General features: G+C 42.7%; 2 protein-coding genes across 3 annotated transcripts in view; both read left to right on the top strand.

The window, feature by feature from the left end:
* Positions 1–11,217, top strand: part of LOC145406620 (glutamate receptor ionotropic, kainate glr-3-like) — a 20,735-nt gene extending 9,518 nt beyond the window's left edge. The window contains exons 2-6 of the mRNA XM_080277696.1: positions 3,861–4,551; positions 6,243–6,445; positions 8,996–9,236; positions 10,266–10,415; positions 11,107–11,217. Of these exons, the coding sequence (XP_080133822.1) occupies positions 3,861–4,551; positions 6,243–6,445; positions 8,996–9,236; positions 10,266–10,415; positions 11,107–11,217 (1,396 nt within the window). The remainder of the gene's footprint in view (positions 1–3,860; positions 4,552–6,242; positions 6,446–8,995; positions 9,237–10,265; positions 10,416–11,106) is intronic.
* Positions 11,218–14,950: 3,733 nt separating this feature from the next.
* Positions 14,951–21,041, top strand: part of Prp5 (pre-mRNA processing factor 5) — a 40,568-nt gene continuing 34,477 nt past the window's right edge. The window contains exons 1-2 of one of the 2 annotated variants that reach the window (XM_080277950.1): positions 14,951–15,001; positions 20,959–21,009. In XM_080277950.1, coding sequence (XP_080134076.1) covers positions 14,985–15,001; positions 20,959–21,009 — 68 coding nt within the window. In that variant the 5' untranslated portion in view covers positions 14,951–14,984. Of the gene's footprint in view, positions 15,002–20,956; positions 21,010–21,041 lie in introns of those variants that run through there. The other variant, XM_080277951.1, reaches the window with a different exon arrangement.

Below are 21,041 nucleotides of genomic sequence, written 5' to 3'. Positions count from 1 at the left end.
AGTTCTAGCCACAGGTTCATCTCAAATGTGAACTCGGTGGACTGGAGGCTGAAGTTGCTCTCCTCCTGCAGTCCACCATCCACCTTTCGGGCGGGAAAAGGGAGCTGAGAAACGTTGTACAGCAGGGCAGGGCAGCCGCTTGGTTCTAGCAGTGCCACCACATGAAGGCGTCCCTCTCCAGCACCAGGAAAATGGGTAAACGAAGCGTGTATCTAACCCCTCCAATTCGTTGAGTCTCCCCTAAGCTGAACATCGCGAAACGGTAGCGAAAAAAAACAGAAAATGTATATCGCTGAACTGAAAGGATTACCATGCGAGGTCTCACACTCTGTTCACTCTAGACGTAAAATTGCCATCTATCTATCTTAAATACTCAGCTATAACAAGAGATTAAAGCTAGAATATGGGGCTAGTCACGAAGAAGTGGTATGGAAAGGATGTTGAGCCATAGTATTGTCCTTCTCTGCCACTGAGTTACCATATACAACCTGCACGACAAACATCTCCGTCTACTTAAAATGAATGCACTATAGGCGGAGTTTTTTTGCCCTTTTACAGTTTATGTCCCGTAGCTCAATGGCAGAATAAGGCAACAGTACGGCTCAGCATCCTTTCCATAGCACTTCTTCGTGACTGTCGCCATATTCAAATGTCACTCCCTTGCTACAGTCAACATTCAAGATGGAAAGACGGGAATTTTACGCCTCCCAGATAAAATGAGCAGATTAGTGATTATTTTGTGCCCTCTTCCTTTCTTAGATCCTCGTTCACTTTAATTCAGTGCTCCCTGTAGCGATGGAAAACAATATTGCATAACCACGAACTAAGCGAATTGTAGATGACCTTGATCGCTGTAACACATATTTAGCTATTTATTTTGTACCTTACACCTCAGTGTCCTTTCGTACAGTACGCCATTAAGACAAAGCACTTCGCTATTAAAACATTATAGAAAATATCAGGGTGTAATAAGCGAAAGTATTATCCAAGGAAGGGATCGAAAACCTCTTTGTCACCAAGAATAGAGGTTGCAATACTTCTCCTGGTCAATCCACACCTCCAGAAAACTCTCGATTATTTACCCTCCCCCTCTGTAACTCCCAAAGAGCGGATTCTCCCTCTCTCTGGGGTGTTGTTTTAAATAATTGTAGAGGCTAGAGTTAGTAGTGTACTACCTCTAGATTCCAGAATTTCTAGTCTTCATTTAGCCGTACTTTTATTTTAACGTGTAACGGCAAGATATTTAGTGGTATGGACATTATTACAATGGTTTAGGAATATCAGTGGCGTACCTGAGGGGGGGGGGGGGCAGGAGGAGGCTGTTTGAAACTGCCCCCCGGGCCCCCAATTGAGGGGGGCGCCAAAAAAAAATAAAAATTTATACGCGTTTTTATTAATATTTAATTATTTAATTTGTGTGTTATTCTCTATCCTGAGATTAGGCTCAGAATAATAATTGTACACACTTCCCTAATTAAAACTGTTAATGTAGCCCGATCTGCTTATATCTTGACTCGGTTGTGCATAGAGCTGAATGCTGATTCTTAATCTAGTGGGTCAGCTTTGGGCTTTTTTGTCAACTAAGTGGTGGAGCATGTTTGTTCATTGCAAATCTTTTTCATCAAATCTCACTAGATGTTGGAGGGATGCCCCGCAAAGAACCTAGCCCCCCGGACCCCCAAATCTCTAGGTACGCCCCTGAGGAATATATTAGAAATTTTGTACTTCTGTGTAGCATGACGAGTATCTAAAGACCAAAATTCTTACCTTACTACAGAAAAGTACAAATTAAAAGCCAAAAAGCACATTGCCACAAAATGTAAAAAGATATATAACCAGCAACGCATTGAAAAAGGCTACTTCGGCTGTTTTGGCTTTATTTGGTTATTAAACAAACTATGATATGCATAATATGTACAAGGAACACCGAAATATGACAAGAAATTAGAGCAATGAAATTCAATAAGAAAAATGAGGCAAAGGAAACAACCAAGACTTTTCACGTTATTTACAAATATTTTACACAAGAAGAAGTAAGATTGAACATATAAAGGAATACATATGCAGCCATTATATCCAGTACTGGTAACCCTTGTGCCGCCTAATGTCCCCAGTGTAGGACGGAACTAGGCATTTTCAGGAGTTAATAAGGAAGGGAACAGCTAAGTAGGGACCTGTGAACTTCGCGACTATGAGCTGATAGGCGGAGGATAGTACGCGTAGTCCCCTTCCAGTAGCAGTTCTTCCTGACGGATTTCTTCATATGCTATAACTACGAACTTTTAATCTGCTGGGGAAAGCTATGTTGAAACTAAAAATCTGCAAACAACACAAAAGAGAATATCGAGGCGTAATATGAAGAATAATTCGCTAAGTAAAATTTGCTACGAGGCCTGCAGTGGCATCAAACACACGGCCTCAACGATTATGGCAGTTTTGGAGTGGTGGTGTGATGACGGAGACAGCACAGTTGTAGGGAATATTTGTACTGTGTTTTGTTGAGTTCTTGCCTGTGTTACCTGCCTCTCTTCCTGCCCTGAAAGACAGTCTGTGCTTCCGTGCCCCCTCTTCAATGTTGTACCGCTTCTGATCTGTATTCTAGATGGTGTGCGAGACTTCCTAATTCCTCTTCCATAGCGATTTGTTTTTGCACATTACCTCTAAACATTCTCGTGTCTGTTATTTATATGGTTTGCATCAGTGACATACGCGAGGATATTGAGGTATAATTTGCGGAATAAATAACTAAGGAAGAGATGTTACGTAATCTGCAAAGCAACTCAGACTACGCCTCACTGTCTGTCTCAGTACCCCACCAACAGACATTAACAGCCACGGTAACACGACACAACCCTGCTGATCTCAATTTAATATTTGCGTTCAATTTGATATTAAACTGTGAACCAGACTGAAATTCAAGTCAGTTTTTGCTCACTCATACAAAATTGTCGCGTTGTTCCGTGATGTGGAATAATAGGTACTTATGAAATTATATGTTATGGAATTGATGCTCCTACTCCTGCAGCGCCTGTGTGTGTGTGTGTGTGTGTGTGTGTGTGTGTGTGTGTGTGTGTGTGTGTGTGTGATGGGCCAGGTGTGTCCCATTGCAGCAGGTACGGCAGCCCATCAGGTGTAAATAACGGCCCCGTAAGATGTCACTCAGCACACAACACACAAACCGCTGTTTGATTGGTGTGACGCTGTGGCTGTGACTTGCGCCGTCGTCATATGTACAGCTTATGACAGCAAAGGCCAGCTTGTTTACGCGGGTGATGTGCTGTAGTGATGTTGCTGCATTCGCCATGACGTTGTTCCAGAGGCAACTTTGTCTCCTCCTCCTAATGCTTGTTTCAACCCCAGCTGCAGACGCTTCTACCAACCGTTTCCCTGAACTGGCAGGTGAGGCATTTAGTACTCTCATATTCACGTTGTACACTTCTGTTTAGTACAATCTAAGTGACATTAATTAAGGTAAATACTTCTAATACAAGTTACAAAGAGCAAGTGTTGATAGCCCCCTGATACATTCGTTTTCCCACAGAACACCACTTCCTGCTCCAAGACACTCTGTCATCGTTGGTTGGGGATTCATTGCGTTGGCAGGACCTCCTGGTGGTGAGCGACGACCACAGCCAGCGTCTTCTAGATATGGATCGAATCATGGCGGCTTCTGGAGCCTCCCTCACTCCCGTCTTCCTCGCCTCCCAACACTCACTCTTCCACACACCCCGTCCCCCACACCACACCAAAGGAAGCCTCACTGCCCTCATTCTTTTTTTTAATGATCCAACAACGTTTCTCCTTCTCCTCGAGGAAAACAAAGACTGGAACCCCAGATACCTCGCCCTCTTCTGTTTCAGCCCACACCTCAACACCACATCCGTCCTCGCTCAGTCTGTCGTCCAGCGTTCGGAATTCATCTTGCTGCTGCAGCCACAAGACAGGCACGGATATCAACGCGTCTATGCCTACACCAGTCTGCCCACACGCATCAAGGCACCACTGGGAGTCTGGAACCCTGATAAGTTTCCAAGCCGCCAGTCTTTCTTCGTGCCTCGCTTCTTGGATTTCGGTGGTCAAGTTCTGGGGTTATCTGTATTATGCTATGATGAACCTTTTATGTATTTTGCTAAGGAGGGCCACTGTATTGGATCAAACGTAGACGCTCTGCAAATAATACAACACAAGCTCAATTTTGAAATCACAATGACTTCTCCGGATATAGCTGTTTGGGGCTTCAAGGAAAATGGAACCTGGAATGGACTGTTTGGCCTACTCATGTACGAAGGCCAGAAGCTCATCATCAACGTCATGCAGCCGAGTGTGGAGCGAACAGAAGACTTTGACTTCACGTATCCATACTGGGAGGATGGGTTTGGTATTATTGTGCGTGTTCCGCCTCCCATGCCGCTGTGGAGGAATGTTCTGTACCCCTTCTCGAGCCTCATGTGGAGCCTCATCTTTGCCACCACCGTCACCCTGTCATCCACCCTGGCCACCCTCCTCCATCGCCTCCGTCACATCAGAGATCCCATCGGCTTCGCCATAAAGGTAATACCACAGACGTTCTCACCCTCTCTCTTGGTTGTGTTAGCCACCGATCCACCTGTGTTTGGTAGGCCTGTTCTCTCTCTCTCTCTCTCTCTCTCTCTCTCTCTCTCTCTCTCTCTCTCTCTCTCTTCCTTTTCACAGTCTAATCCCTAAAGTCTAACCTCTCATCTCCAGTTAAGTGTGGTTTAAGTTGTTGTTGTCGCCTCACCCTCACCTGAAATGTGAACCCTGTGGACTGCAGGCTTAAACTCTCATTCTACACTCCTTCATCCTCCTTGTGGGGAATGGTTAATACTTTAGGGACATTCGTACAGCCAGGCAATGAAGCCGCCTGGCTATATCGGTGCCACCACGTGAAGCCGTCCCTCTCGTGCCTCTGTTAAACTGTACCACTCTCAGAAATACAGAAATCGGTATCAACTTTAAGGAATATCGTTGTCAAACAGTTTAATATCTGATTTGCTGTTTTGCCAGACATTTCAGGATTTTAGGTCGTCAATCTGTGTTTCTTAAAAATTATTTGGTGATGATAAATACAGGGTGGCCTATATGTAACGCTCTCCTTCCATTCCGTTGGGCGATTTCCCGTGTGTTGCAGGGGGCGGCCCAGTCAGTGTTGTCACTGTCTACCCAGCATCATTTATTCGATTTCCCTGTGTTGCAGTGGCGGCCCAGTCAGTGTTGTCAATGTCCACCCAGCATCATTTATTCATTTCCTACTCCCACTGCCACACCCTCACCCACACCAGCAGAATGGGCTGTCCTTGCAACACACTGAATACCAAGGTGTTTCTAGCAGAGCGCTACGTGTGTCTAGGCATCTCGAAATAAATGGATCACGAATTTCGTCCTCTGTTATCTCGGTTTTGTTTTTTCTTGGTGGGAACAATCTTGCGGGTCTTAAGTTCCTTGTTCCTTGCATTAAAAAAAGTATGGGTCACCCTCTATTGCTTTTGTACTTTTTCAAATGTGCAAGACTAGACTCAAAGAAGTACACATAGAGATAATCCATAGCCAAATAAAATGTCTAAAAAATTATTCCTGCTGACGATTTTATGAAGCTCTGGAGACTTTTTGAACTAGCAGGGTTTGATGTAGTCTTAGTTCACCCATTCAGTACGGGAGGCGCTGCTGGAGACGAACGCCTTCACGTGGTGGCACTGATATAAGTGGATGGCTCAACTGCCGTGGAAAGGAAGCTGAGCCATAGTATTTTTTTTTTTTAACTGAGTTACGTGAAATGAATTTAAAAAAATTAACAATATTACTCTAGGCTTCATTTTTGTCTTGCCATATATCCATCATTGCTGTTTGTACATCTGTCTGTCTGTCTGTCTATCTCTAAATGTGTCTCTTTCTGTCTATCTGTCTGTCTCTCTGCCTGTCTCTCTACCTACCTATCTATCTGTCTACCAATCTGTTATCTATATCTATCTATCTATCTCTTCATTTACTGTTTATATCTATTCATGGTTCGTACGTTTATCTACCTACCTAACTACCTACCTATCTATCTATCTGTCTATCTGTCTACCTATCTATCTATCTATCTATCTATGTCTTCCTGTCTATATCAATCTGTGTGTATCTGCCCATTTACTCAATGTATATATTCCTGATCTAAATATCTATCTCTCTATCTGTCTATGTATGTATGTATGTACCTATTTATCTATCTATCCAATTTCCAGATGGGATGTGGTCTGATAAGTCAACCGTTGTCCGAGGCTGATGTGGTAGAGGTGTGGTGGGCGAGGCTGTGGCTGGTAGTGTGGTGGGTCGCCGTGGACATCTTTGCAGCGGCCTATACAAGCAACCTCGTAGCGGTTCTCTCCGTGCCGGTTTACCCCGATCGCATCAACACGCTACACGAACTGGCGGAGTCTGATCTCATGTGAGCTATCCTTTTTCTCCCCCTCCCCCCTCCACCTCCCTCCTATTTTAAGTATATAAGTACGTTATTTAAAGGGTCCTAAATTTTTAAGTCTCCCATGAAGTATTGCCCCTCCCCCTTTTTTTTTAAAGATGAGATAGGTAAATGGGAATCTATATATGGAATGATGTTTTGAAAAATTATGTGCATCTGGAAAATTTGGGAGACTGAATGGTGAGTGAATGGAAGTGTGGCTCATTCACTTGGGCGAATTTTGGCTAATATCCCATTCTGTTGTGTGTGTGTGTGTGTGTGTGTGTGTGTGTGTGTGTGTGTGTGTGTGTGTGTGTGTGTGTGTGTGTTTGGACTCCACCTCACTCCACCTTGGGGCGGGAAAGAAAGTCTGAATGATGATGATGATGATGGTACCTACAAGAGGTTCGTCTCTCTCTTATATTAACGTTTATATTTGATGTTTTCAGGGGCAGTACAAAATCAAGTACTTTTTAAAAATAACATTGTCTCTTCCTCAGATATATAAAGATTTCATTGATGCAGGGAAGTGCTCTCTCTCTCTCTCTCTCTCTCTCTCTTACCTGATACTAATCCCTTATCCCTTTCTGCTCACCTGATGACTAAGTCGGACTGGATAACTTATTCGACTAGTAACCAAGGAGACTCATCACCACCTCATAACCAAGTCTCATCAAATTTCAGGGAGCCACAAGTTAGCATTTAAGTAGTGGGAATGGTCCAGTTCCGTCAGGTGAAGGTAAACAGACTACAGATTTTAATATACAAAACCACGAAGGTCGGGAGTTTGGGAGTCGTGTTGTGAGTGGCTTTGGAGAATTCGGTGCGCCATTTCCTGAGTGACTTATTTTGCACAACACATCTTTTTTCCTTCTTGTAAGTTTTTTATGCGAATTATGCTGATACTTAAATGACATAATCAGTATATTAGAGTATGCTGAGGTCGATGTCAGAACAATATAAGATCACAGGAGCGAATGCCGAGGTGTAATATGCAGACAAAATCGCTATGGAAGAGGAGCTACGAAGCCTCTTATGCCACTTAAAATAAACTGCCAAATTTTTATTACGGGATCATAGCGAATATCGTGTTTACATACTCATTTTTTTCATATCTATAACCTGTTCATTTTGAATAGGCGAAAAGTAACAATCTCTCCGTCTCGAGGCTTGAGTTATTACAAGAGGTTACTACAATGGTCTATTTGATTGACCTGTGAAGCTGAGATGTATGGGGCAAGTAGGGTGTGTTTGTTTCGCGACTGCTGATTGGCCGCCGATGATGTCATTGAGGTAAATGCATTCACGTATTGTAGAGCAACATGCGGACGTAGGTGTACACCGTGAGTAGATATTACAGTGCAGCATGTGGACGAAAGTGTACACCGTGGGTGGATGCAGTGCAACATGGGGACGTGGGTGTACACCGTGGGTGGATAATTTACTTCAAACATCACTCATCGTTTTATAAAACCTTATGATCAACTTTAATTTTCTTTAATAACAGTAAACTTTTAAAGATAATTTTCACCTCTTTAGCTTCGAAAATTATTGCATATTTAAACTTGCCCTTTATTTGCAGGAAATTTAAAAATGTAATTATATATGTGTTAAAATAAGAAGAGCTGTAAATGTACACGTACATCATCGGTGGCCAATCATCAGCCAGGATTCAAACACACCCTACTTGCCCCATACATCTCAGCTGCACAGGTCAATCAAATAGGGTATAGTGCCATACTCATTTGTTTACTATCTTGTTACATCTCGACACTGAATATGGAGAGATGGCAATTTTATGCGTAAACCCGTCAGGTACTCTCGTCTCTTGGTTCCCGCCCATTTCCTGAAGTCGTGGCCTCAAGTCTTTGTCCCTCCACTCGCTGTTAGGTGGGTGAAGGGTGACTTAAGAGACAGGTTGCCTGGTAATGGGTAAAGTTAAAGTGAACTGTGTATAGTCAACCTCTCACTCTTCAGTCTCTCCTTTTTTGGTTTCAGTTAAAGTCCCCTCCATGCATATACAGGGACTTCGCACAAAGATGGCAATTTTACACACAGCAAAAGTAAACAGGGTATTGTCAGACTCTCACTCTCCATTCTCTCCTCTCCTGCCCTCCAGAAATCCCTCCATGCTCGACAGTGGGACCTTTGTGCAGAGATGCCAATTTTACGCCTGGTTAAAGTGAACAGAATATTGTCAGTCTCTCATTCTTCATTTTCTTGTTTCCTAGGTAGAGCGACCACAGGAGAGTCAGTCTCATTTTTCATTCTTTTCTTTCCTAGCTAAAGTGTACACAGTGTAGTCATCTCTCATTCTTTATTCTCTCCTTCCCTGGCCTCCTTAAGTCCGTACATGATCAACTGCAGGGATTTTGCACGGAGATGGCAACATCACGTCTCGTCAAAGCAAACAAAATACTGCCAATTTCTCATTCTCCATTCTCTCCTTTCCTGCTTTTCATCGGAGTCCCTTTCATGCCTAGATCTGAGTACAGGCAGCTTCTTACTCTCCACTCTCTCCTTTCTTGATCTCCGAAGTCCTTCAGCTATCGACTACGGTGACTTAGCGCACCAGGCCTTAAAGACATCGAAAAATCCAGTGTTGGCGAAGCTCGGGCAAAAGCTGTACCTAGCCCCTGTTGACGTGGACGTAGTCTATGGAGACCTGTTGGAGATGGTGATGGATGGGACTCACGTCGTTATTGTCACTGTGGATTACCTCATCTTTACCCAGCATCAGAGTGGACTTACACAGACGACGTACATTATGGACGAAAAGGCGGGTATCTTCGTTATTTTTAGTATCTCTTTTTGCTTTATAGACTTTAGTATGATCAGTAGTTTTATTATATTTACCGAGCATGAGAAACGACTCACACACACCACTTTTATGATGGATATGGTGGGGGTCTTTATTATCTTAGTATCTTGAAACTTTGATATATTTACCCACAATAAGGAAGGACCCACACGTACTACCTAAATACTGAACGATAAGGTGGGTGACATTCTTATCCTTAATATCCTTAGTATTTCTAGTATTTTAGTAAAGTTATGCATTTCCACTGAAGAAGGTGGCGGCTGGGACTGACGCTGTTACTGTGTCTATGGATTATTTGATGTTTTACCCAGTATAAGAAAGAACTTGCACTTCGCACTTATAAATTGTCATGTGTGTGTCTTATCTTTATCATTTATTATGGGAGTCTTTACTCTTTTTATTATCTTTACTAGTTATACCCAGCATTAAAAAAGAATTCACATGTCCCACTGACTTTATGAACAGTAAGGTGGATGTCTGTTATTGTTATTAAATTTAGTTTTATTAGTATTTACAGTATCTTTACGCATCACAAACAACGACTCATACATACTACCTACATTACGACCACAAAACCACTGTGGAATAAGTCGTTGCAAAAAGATTTTCGTATGTCAGCCTAGACTGAGTTGGTGTGACAAGATAATAATTTCTTGACCTAAAATAATTCGCAGTGGTAAGGTAATTGTCTTAAATCAGATCTTCTCGAGCTACATGTACTGGTTCCTAGCTATGCAAAACTAAGGAAAAATTATTGTAAGATTATTGTACGCCAACCTAGAATGAGTTGTGATGTAACATGTCTACCTAGAATATTATACTCTCTCATATATTCTTTACCTAGTCGCGATTCAGGGATAAACAAAACTGATTTATATATTGAACTGCGATGGGGTTACAAATGTAGTTAAACCCGTAATAAGTCTAGTGATTATTTAACCGCGTATCAACCTGGAATCATTTTCAGTGATGGGGTAACTGTTATAGATTTTCCCGAGTTACATGTCGTGGTTCCTGCCCAAGCACACGCCCTTCACCAACATCATATCCAGCCACGTCATGCGCCTGCTGGAGACCGGCGTCCTGGCCAAGCTGTACCGCGACCACGTAGGCAGTCTGATCGGAAAAGAGACGCAGGTGCGGGAGTAGTGTTGTTCTTGCGTTTTAACCCCTTGTGTGCTGGAGAGGGACTCCTTCACGTGGTGGCACTGATATAACTGGGCGGCTGTACCTCCTAGTTGTACAAATATGCCTCAGTTCCCTCCCTACCCCCCCCTAATGAAGGATGGTGGGCTTCTGGATGAGGGCATTTTCAGCCTGCAGTCCAATGCGTTCACGTTCAAATAAGCCTGGCCTTGCAACTACTACTACTACTACTGCTCCTGCTGCTCCTGCTGCTGCTATTAACCCTTCAGTGTGAATAGAAATTAATATATTGGGTGTTTATACAAGTGTTGGGAACCGTAATGAGTAGAAGCTAATGAACTGGATGTGTGTACAGGTGTAGGGTAATATGGTGAATAGAAGGGGTTAATATATTGTGTGTGTGTGTGTGTGTGTGTGTGTGTGTGTGTGTGTGTGTGTGTGTGTGTGTGTGTACAGGTGTTGGGTTAATGTATTGTGTGTGTGTGTACAGGTGTTGGGTGTGTGTGTACAGGTGTTGGGTTAATGTATTGGGTGTTTGTGTACAGGTGTAGGGTAATATGGTGAATAGAAGGGGTAAATATATTGTGTGTGTGTGTGTGTGTGTGTGTGTGTGTGATGGTCCGTTCCCTGAGGTCCAGCATACACCTTCGCATGTCACCACCAGGGTACTTACTGTCCACAGGTGTTGGGTGACGTGGTGCTTAATCTGGGACACCTGCAGAGCGCCTTCATCGTGCTGGCGTTGGGACTGATGGTGGCATTGATCACCCTACTGATGAAGCGACGCATCTAGCCTACCCTCACCCCCCTACCCTACATCCATCATCCCATCTACCCTACCCACACACACCCTTCCCCACATCCATCACCCCAGCTACCCTACCCTCACTCCCTACCCTACATCCATAACCCCAACTACCCTACTCACACATCCCCTACCCTACATCCATCACCCCATCTAGCCTACCCACACACCCCTACCCTACATCCATCACCCCATCTAGCCTACCCTTATCCCTACCCCACCTCCCTCTCCTTATCTACCCTACCCACACACCCCTACCCCACCTCCCTTACATCATCCAGTCAAGCTGCTTCACCCTCCTACCCCACCTTACGTCCCAGGACCTGCCCACCACAGCATTCAGATAGTCCTTCCCTTGACTCCCTTCATCCAGTATCAGTTCTTGGGTGTACACCGACTACACTGGGTTTTATTCTAGGGGTAAGATTGAGACTCAGCATACATTGACTGCCTAAATAACCTTCGTGTTGTCAATAGGGATTATTCTGAACCTTTTACATTCACTTTCCACCACTCACCACCTTCAGTCACGCAGATGAACGTTTTTTTTTAGTACGTGACGAAATAAGTAAATAATCAGATAAACGAACAAATAATTGAGGTAAATAAATGAATGTTTGAGGTAAAATTCATGTTATTCTGAGGCAAAATTTGAGTAAAAAGTGCTGTATCAACGAGGGTACATTTCTCATCGTGAGGGAGCCAGAATTAGACTACTGAGGGAGACCATTTTTCACTGACAGTCATGAACAGTTGAACCATCCCTAAGAACTGAGGGCCTGCTTACATCTCTCTCTCTCTCTCTCTCTCTCTCTCTCTCTCTCTCTCTCTCTCTCTCTCTCTCTCTCTCTCTCTCTCCATTCTGTATCTGCCACGTATGCCGCTGTGGTTATTCTTTAAAATGTGGTGACTCGAATCCCATGCTTCTTTTATTTTTTTTTTTATTATTATTTTTTTTGGGGGGAGGAGAGCTGCAATGATGAAAATGGTAGTGATGATGGTGGTGGTGGTAATGACTGTGGGGGTGTTTGTGATGATAATGATGGTGATGATGATGATGATGATGATGGGGTTGATGGTGATGTCTACGATAATAGTGTTGACGATGTTTATGATGATGATGATAATGATAATGATGGTGATGATGAAAGGAACTCACTTTTGTTCATATTTCGGGTATGTTTGTGTTTTGTGTATTTCCTATATTTGTGTTTTCCTGGTAGACACGTTTCATCAGAAGAAAGTTATTAAAGACATTGCACTGAATAGGAGGAATTTAACTGAAGCCTTGAACATATGGGTCTCCTGTGATTTGGATCGTTGTGGAGAGGGACGCCTTCATGTGGTGGCACTGATATAACCTGGACGCTGCACTGCCTGGATATACAAACAACCTTTACTAGTTACTTCCCTATCCCCTGCAAAGAGGAGAATGATGGACTACAGGATGAGGGTAACTTAAGCCTGCAGTGCACCGGGCTCACATTCCACATGAGCCTAGGACTGCAACACTAACGCCCCACCAGGATACCGTCACAGCAGTCAAAGCCCTCCCTGGTTGCAGCTCGAGCCTTCCTGACTTTGCATTCTTGCAGATCATTGGCTGTTATTATGAGGAGAACTCGGGCAATAAATAGTTCATGTTTTCATTTTATCTTTATACTGTACTCTAATTAACAGGTTAGTATTAATCACAACTGACTACCCAATCTAGGAAAGTAATAAGTAACATGGGAAATACTGTACAGATATCGTAAAGAGACATAGGCAAATTTTAAATATCAGCACTGACGATCCCAAAGAGGTGGATTTTATGACGTTGTTAATTATGAGACTGAGACTTGTTTAATAATATTATTGGGAATTCACCAGAGATAACTGTACCATGTGCAGTTTGTGGGGCACCAGCATTCCACACATTGCATCACTGTATAATGGAATGTCTTCTTACTGATATGTATAAAAACTCACAGCTTATTACGCTGGCTGAGCAAATCTCGTGGTAAATCAATGAAAAACTGTTACTGTCCATTCTCCGTGAATATCCTGAATTTGTACTGAAGTTCTAGAAAGTATTGCATTCGTTACATGTATAGTTCCACGTACAAATAGTTGCTATCCTGCAATCTGTCTTAAATTTATAAGCAATGGCAACATTCATGAAGTTAATACTGTGCATATTTCGCTTGTATATTTACTTCATGGCCTACGTCTTCCACAGCCTAGCCATAGTCGCTAACAAATATACTACCCAGGCCAGTGTGGGAGAAAACACTAGTGTGCCTCTGAAGGGCATGTATAAAAATAAACAAATAAATAATAGTAGTGTAGCTGAGATAGAGTGAGAGAGAGAGAAAGAGAGAGAGAGAGAGAGAGAGAGAGGTCATATTGTTGAATGTTTTTGCCGTCACCCACCGACCCCATACGACCCATTGATAAGGCGGTGCAATGCCATCAACCCAGGCTGTTGCAAGTGCTGCATGCTGTGCTGTGCTGCTATGAAGCTCTGGTGCTGCTTCTCTCTCCTGTAAATGTTATATCTTATGAATTCGTTTACATTTCATAGCATATTCTGTATCTACCATTTGCCAAAGGGCGTTTAGCTAGACTCACCAATTTGTAACCAGTAACTGTGAATAACTGTATTTGCTTAAGATGTGTGGCAAAAGATCCGCCAGCTTCTTTTTTGTATGTGTACTCTGTATACCTTTACTGCAATTAATATTTCAATCAATCAGTCACTGACGATCTCACCAGCCACAGACTCTTAGGTTTATGACGACGAAGATGGCCCTGTTTTCACATCATTTATCAATCATGGTATATCCTGTGTCTATGCCTAAGTCCTGTTTGGAAAAGAAAGGAACCAAACATCCAGTCGTTTCTTTATTTAGTATGTCTAGCTTATACAATACTCCAAAATGAATAAGTTGTGTTCTATTTTTCCCTTTTTCTTAAATCTGGTTTGTGTCATTTCGTCATTTTCGAATAGGTGTCTCTCCACTGTATTCCTTACGGCTGCCGCCATGACCAGTTTATACGAAATATTTGTTATCTCTATTTGCTGAAGGGGAATATGCAACAGATCAGCTCTGTAACTTTCATCCTCTGTCTGCGTTTTCTACTGCCTATGACCTCCAATCTTTTAAACGCGCTGTGTGTCCTGTGGCTTCTCGAAATTAACAATTCTTGAATTTGGCTTTTTATTTATTTATTTCTGGAGGGAACAGTTTGCGGGCTTCAAGCCTGTTGTTCCTTCTTGCATAAAAAAAAAAAAAAAAAAAGTTTTCCAAGTTCTTGAGGTTCCCCCAGGAAATGTCCGCATGATCTTTGGTGATTTCTTTGGAAGATGGAGTAGATAAAAATTATCGTACATTTTGAAAATTTTTACGTACTGTCATCGTCATACTACTATTCCAAATCGTGCAAATACGATGATTATCGTACGCAGGCCATCACTGACCAAGAGTATCTGAAAGGGATTTGCTTTACTAAAATCCACTCACACAATGGAGTTATTTGAGCATTATATTATTAAGCATTTAGAAACTGCATTGGAAATTAAGTTAGATAAATAGAGATTGAAGAATGGCTTTTTAATAAGATAGACATTTATTGATACGATGTTTATTTTTCATAGACATATATTTGTTTTTCGTGGTTTGGAAGGTGGTTTTAAGAGCGTGTGGCTGCGGCAACGCTGATTACCCACCTCGAGAACGCCAAAGTCGCCAGTCTAATTAAGCAAGTTTACGATGTCCCGGGATAGCAGGTAAGTTAGAGTCAGCAGCATGTACCATATTCGTCTTCTGCTGTTTGGAAAGCATCGTATCCATCATGCAGCTGAACTCATGAGCTTGGGAAACTTTCTTCTTTTGCTGTTGAAATTTTCTAGATGATAGCGACGCCGAGTAGAAATGTAGGCATACGATTTGTTGTAAAAGGCCTACGAGTAGCTTAAAAGAAAAAGAATGGCAAGACATATACGAAAAATGTAGCCCGGGGTACTTTCTGCTTTTTTTTTTTTTTTTTTTTTAACCATAATTTCTTGCTTTGTCTTATAGTTGCCACTGTGTTTTAACTTCACCACACGGGCACAGGTCTTCCAAATTTTCTATTCAAATGGGTCTCAGGTTGATTAGGACAGGTAAGGTTAAAAGTTTTGGTGTGATAGGAATTGGTGGCTTCGAACATTAGGTTTAGTGTCAATCTTTGGTGGTTAGAATCATGGGGGTACTGGCAGGGGAAGGTTAACTCTATAATAGCCACTGGCTTTGAACGATCCTCTACCATGCCAGTGCTCGTGACATTGAGTTAGCATAAGCAATAAAAAACTGCGAACAATTATAGGAAGGGAATGAAGGTCACTGGTATGTTAATATGACTCTACTGTACCATCCCAAGCACTCAGGCGGTCACTTCATCTTGGATCTTTTCACCCATATGTTTGCAGATGATGATTTGGAAAGAAGCATTGTAGCTACAGTAGTATTATCACAACTCCCGTGCCCACAGTCGTGTATTTGGTTTTGGCCAACCAGATTATTCCTCACCTGACCGCCATCTGTCCACCCTTCATTCGCCACTCAGCTGTTTTGCGGATAATACAGTACATTAAATATGTACAAACTGCAAGCAGAGTAATTTGATCTAACAGAACTTAAATGGTCATGTAGGTGAAGCAGCACAAGGTTATGAAGGAGTGCATGGGGGATGTGCATAAGGTCTAAGGAATGCAGAAGGGGAAAGGATACTCGAGTTTGGGGAGGCAATGGACATGATTGTGTGCAACACATATTTTACGGTAGGAAAAGAGACAGTAGGTTAATTACGTATGAGTCTGGGGGAAATAGCAGTCAGATAGATTATTGTCTGGTTAGGAGGGCCGATAGGAGGTTAGTGAGGGATGTTAAAGTTATAGGAAGTGAGGAGTGTGTGCAGCAGCACAGACTATTGATTTGTGATATGTTGCTTAAGGAACAAGTGATGAAAAAGAGGACTTATGTACCTAGGAGGAAAATATGGAAGCTGAAAAACCAAGTAGTAAGGGATGCCTTCTATAGCGAGTTGAGGAGAGTGGTGGCTGAACAGGGAGCTGTAGACAGAGGTGTTAATGAACAGTACAGAGCCCTCAAGAACAATTTCTTGAGAGTTACTGATGTAACATGTGACTGGACAAGAGGACCACCAAGACATAAAGTAACTTGGTGGTGGGATGAGGGTGCAGAAGCTGCAATTAAGGAGAAAAGAAGGCTTTTCCGGGAATGGAAGAAGGGTGGTAGCAAAGAGGAATATTGGCTGCCAAGCATAGGGCTAGGAGAGAGGTATACAGGGCAAAGTCTGAGTCACAGAGACAATTACTTGATAACCTAAATTATGTGGAAAGGAAAAATATATTTAGGGTGGCAGGTCAGGTGAAGAGGGATAATCGGGATATCATAGGTGAGCAGTGTGTGAAGAATGATGAAGGAAGGGTAGTGGTGAACAGTGAAGATATTAAAGATGCATGGAGAGAGCATTATAACCGGTTGTTGAATGAGGAGTTTGACTGGGACAGGGAAGGTTTGGAGCCAGCAGATCCAGTGTCTGGTCCTTGGCCTTTGATTGATACTGCTACTGTGAGTGAGGCAATAGGCAGGATGAGGGTGGGGAAGGCAGCAGGTGTGTCTGGGTTGACTGCCGAAATGTTGAAGGCCTCAGGCGATATAGGGGTGAGTTTAGTCACTGACCTGATAAATAGGATTATTTATGAGTGTGTTGTCCCAGATGATTGGCTGAAGAGTGTAATTGTAAATGTGTATAAAGGGAAGGGTGATGCCCTGGAAAGAGGAAATTATAGAGGTATAAAGCTTTTAGATCAGATAATGAAGGTAATGGAGAGAGTTTTAGAAGGTATGATTAGAGAAAGAGTGAATATTGATGAGATGCAGTTTGGGTTTATGCCAGGTAGGGGGACCACTGATGCCATATTCATTGTTCGACAGCTTCAGGAAAAATATATTGGTAGGAGAAGGGATCTTTATTTTGTTTTTGTTGATTTGGAAAAGGCCTTTGACAGAGTCTCTAGAGAGGTGGTGAAGTGGGCAATGAGAAAGCTTGGCTTGGAGGAGTGGCTGGTTAGGGTGGTTATGGCCATGTATGTGGGTGCTCACACCCAGGTGAGAGTGAATGGAGATTTGAGTGATGAGTTTTCTGTGAATGTTGGTGTGCATCAGGGGTCAGTCTTGAGTCCCATGTTGTTTACCATGGTACTTGAAGCCCTTTCACGTGACTATAGAAACGGACTCCCGTGGGAGTTGTTGTATGCTGATGATTTGGTGTTGATTGCAGAGAATGAAAGGGAGGCGGAGGAAGGGTTTAGGAAGTGGAGAGATGGTATGGGGCAAAAGGGTTTAAGGGTAAATGCAGATAAAACAAAAGTGATGATATCTAGGGTCGGTGGCGGTACTGTCAAAGACGAGGGAGAGTGGCCATGTGCAGTTTGCCACAAGGGCGTGGGAAGTAATTCCATCTTGTGCGGTGTGTGTGATAAATGGGTGCATAAGAGATGTAGTGGTATCAGAGGTAGACTGCGAGATAATGCTGATTTTATGCGTACGGCGTGCCGGGGTGAGCAGGTGGAGATCGTCAGACGTGAAAGGATTGAACTTGCTGGTGAATCTTTTGAGTGTGTGGAAGAGTTTTGTTTTTTGGGAGACATGTTGTGTGCTGGAGGTGGGGCTGGAGCTAGCTCTGTGGCTAGGGTGAGAAGTGGTTGGAAGAAGTTCGGGGAGCTCTTGCCTCTCCTGACATTGAGAGGGCTCTCCCTACGTGCTAAGGGGTCTTTGTATGCAGCATGTGTTAGGAGTGTAATGCTGTATGGCAGTGAGATCTGGGCAGTGAAGGAGGAAGACATTCGCCGGCTCAGACGTACAGAAATGACAATGATTAGGTGGATGTGCAGTGCATCCCTGCGTCCAAGGCCTGGAGGGGCTGGGTTTACAATGGAAGAGTTGAGAGGTAGGATGGGACTGGAGTGTATTGGTGTTGTGATGAGGAGAGGTAGATTGAGGTGGTTTGGACATGTGGAGAGGATGGGGGATGATAATTGGGTGAGGAAGGTGAGAAGTGTTAATATTGGGGGTGGGGTTATGAGGGGTAGACCGAGAAAGACATGGGACGAGGTCATTAAGTGTGACCTTAGGGTTAAGGGACTGAACAGGGAGGCTGCAATGGATCGTGCAGCGTGGAGAGCCGCCATTAGGTGACCAAGGCCGACACATGCAAGCGTGTTGGAGCCTTTAAAAACGAAAACGAAAACAAACCATCATTTCTCTCTGCTATATTTTATCTTCTCTCCCAGTGCAAATTATGTTAAAAGATGAATTTATACCTCATCTTAGAATGCATTTGCACTGGCAAAGAGATCAAATATAATTGACAGAAATGAACATTTGCTTTGTTGGAATAAATTACTGTGCTTGCAGTTTGTGTGTAGCCTTTTTACTGTATTATCTGCAGAACAGCTGAGTTGTGAGCACTTTTTGCTCGGCTTTTATAGAGCTGAGTGAAAGATGCCAGATATTGCGTCGGGCCACATATTGCAGTGAAGGATAATTGAGAGTGTACTGTAATAATTCATTCATTCATCATCTAATCCAGTGTTGCCCCATGAGGAGCGCAGGACCTTGTGGCTAGTAAAGTTGGTCCTGACATTTAAGATGAGAGTGACCAGACTCACTCATCCCTGAGTGATATTACATGAGCAATAAACCCCAACCATCCCTTGGATATAAACCTGCACCGGCTCAGTCCGATTAGAATGCCCTAATTACCCACAAAACCACCAGGTGCCATTATTTGGTTATATGGTTACCACCCAGCATAGCAAATGGTTTCCCAGTGTACAGGAAACCATTTGGATTGTCACTTTGTGTAGAGTCACCTGTAGACAGAAGGAAGAGGAAAGAATGAAGGAAAGAAAGACAGAAGAGGAAAGAAAGAAGGAAGAGAAGATAGGACAGGCACCCGAGAGCAACACTATATTGAGTGAGTGGATGGTGAGCCCCCCCCCCACCTACCACTTAATAATGATAGTAATGGTGTACAGTATTTGAAAGATGGCAGCCATCTGGCTGAAAATCTACAGGGTGGGGAGGTCTCATGAAACTGGTAGGACAATATTATATTAAATAGTGGCCATTATTTTGATTGAAGTAGCTACATGAAATGGATGATGTGGGATTGCACTGACTAATTCTGCCATGCTATGGGCATGATTTACACTAATATAGTAAAACTACTCCCTTAATACTGTGATACTGCTACGGTAATACCATGCAGTAATACCATAGTACACAATAATGTATCAGTGTTAGTTGTATAAAACTTATCAGTGGTAATACTTTCACATCTGATGATCTTAGGGACTTACTGCATGCCACAGTGCAACTAATTTATAGTAAATATTCATTATACAACAAAATTACAGTAGTATCTTTTCATACATTGTCGTTATATAATTCCCATATAGTGTCACACAGAACTGTAGTTTCTTAAATATTACTTACATTTTTGACTGAGTGTACTGTGATCCCTTGGTTATTGTGCACTTTGTTATACCAGTAGCAGTTTTTGTTGTAACTTTAAGATGAAAATCTGCGTTTGTGTGTGGCTGCACATTTTTTTGGATGAAAAGTCATTGTTATCGTGCACCTGAGCTGGTTTCTGCCAACAATGATGTGCAGTGTCAGTGGTTTCTGACAGCTTTGAGGGATTTAGAGATGAGGCCCTACTCATGGAGTTAATCCCAGGTATTGGAGACCATTAACTCTCCACGCCCTAGCTTCAGGACTTCTTACCTCAAGCCCATCTCATGTGTCTCTGTGGTATGTTTCTTCCTTACTGTTCTCGTTTCATCACCTTGTATTAATTTAACCATGCGTATGTGTGTTTCTGATACTTACCATAACAGTATGTACGTATTTGCTGAGTATACTGTAGATTGCTGTAAAAGGGAAAATTTACATTTATGAGTTGGGTGCCCAGTACCAGTTAGAATATTCCTATGGGTTCTTTGCTTTCGAAAATCACACGCTTGGTTCAGTACGGAGTACCAGTTATGTGTGAAAATCAAGGTATCACTGTATAGCCAGTGTTAAATGTAATTATAGCCAGTGTAAATATCATGTCAATATATATATACTATCTATCTCTCTGTCTATTGCCAGACGCCATAATCCTGTAAGGGGTGGCCATTTGACTTTGAGTTATTTGTTTTACGGCGAGGGGCACTAAGCCTCCACCAACCCACTTGTTGACACGTAGGGAGCACATATGGTTAGGTTATATGGTTACCACCCAGCATTGTAAATGGTTTCCTGGCTTACAGGAAACCATTTGACTCGATATATATATATATATATATATATATATATATATATATATATATATATATATATATATATATATATATCACCCAGTATTATCTAACTACCTATAGCCAGATGCCATAATCCCATAAATGGTGGCTGTTTGTCTCTGAGTTCATTGTTTTGCGGGGAGGGGCACTAACTCTATGCCAACCCACTTGTTGACATGCAAGGAACACATATGAGTTTGTTATATGGTTACCACCCAGCATTGTGAATGATTTCCTGGCCTACAGGAAATATGTCCAGGCTGTTATTGGTATTTTTCAGTGCTATATACCAGGAATGTAACTCTTTACATGCTGTGTTTAATTTTCAGGCGGCGGAGGTCTCGCAGTAGTTCCCGTAGCCCAGAGCGGCGGAGGTCACGGTCAGTATTGCACTACTTATTGACAGTCAGCA

Source organism: Coenobita brevimanus, chromosome 71 (genome assembly GCF_032717465.1).
Source record: "Coenobita brevimanus isolate Jiangsu-jjx chromosome 71, ASM3271746v2, whole genome shotgun sequence".
NCBI classification, from domain to species: domain Eukaryota; kingdom Metazoa; phylum Arthropoda; class Malacostraca; order Decapoda; family Coenobitidae; genus Coenobita; species Coenobita brevimanus.
Note: the sequence above shows the minus strand (reverse complement) of the source record. Positions and strands in the feature narration are given on the sequence as shown.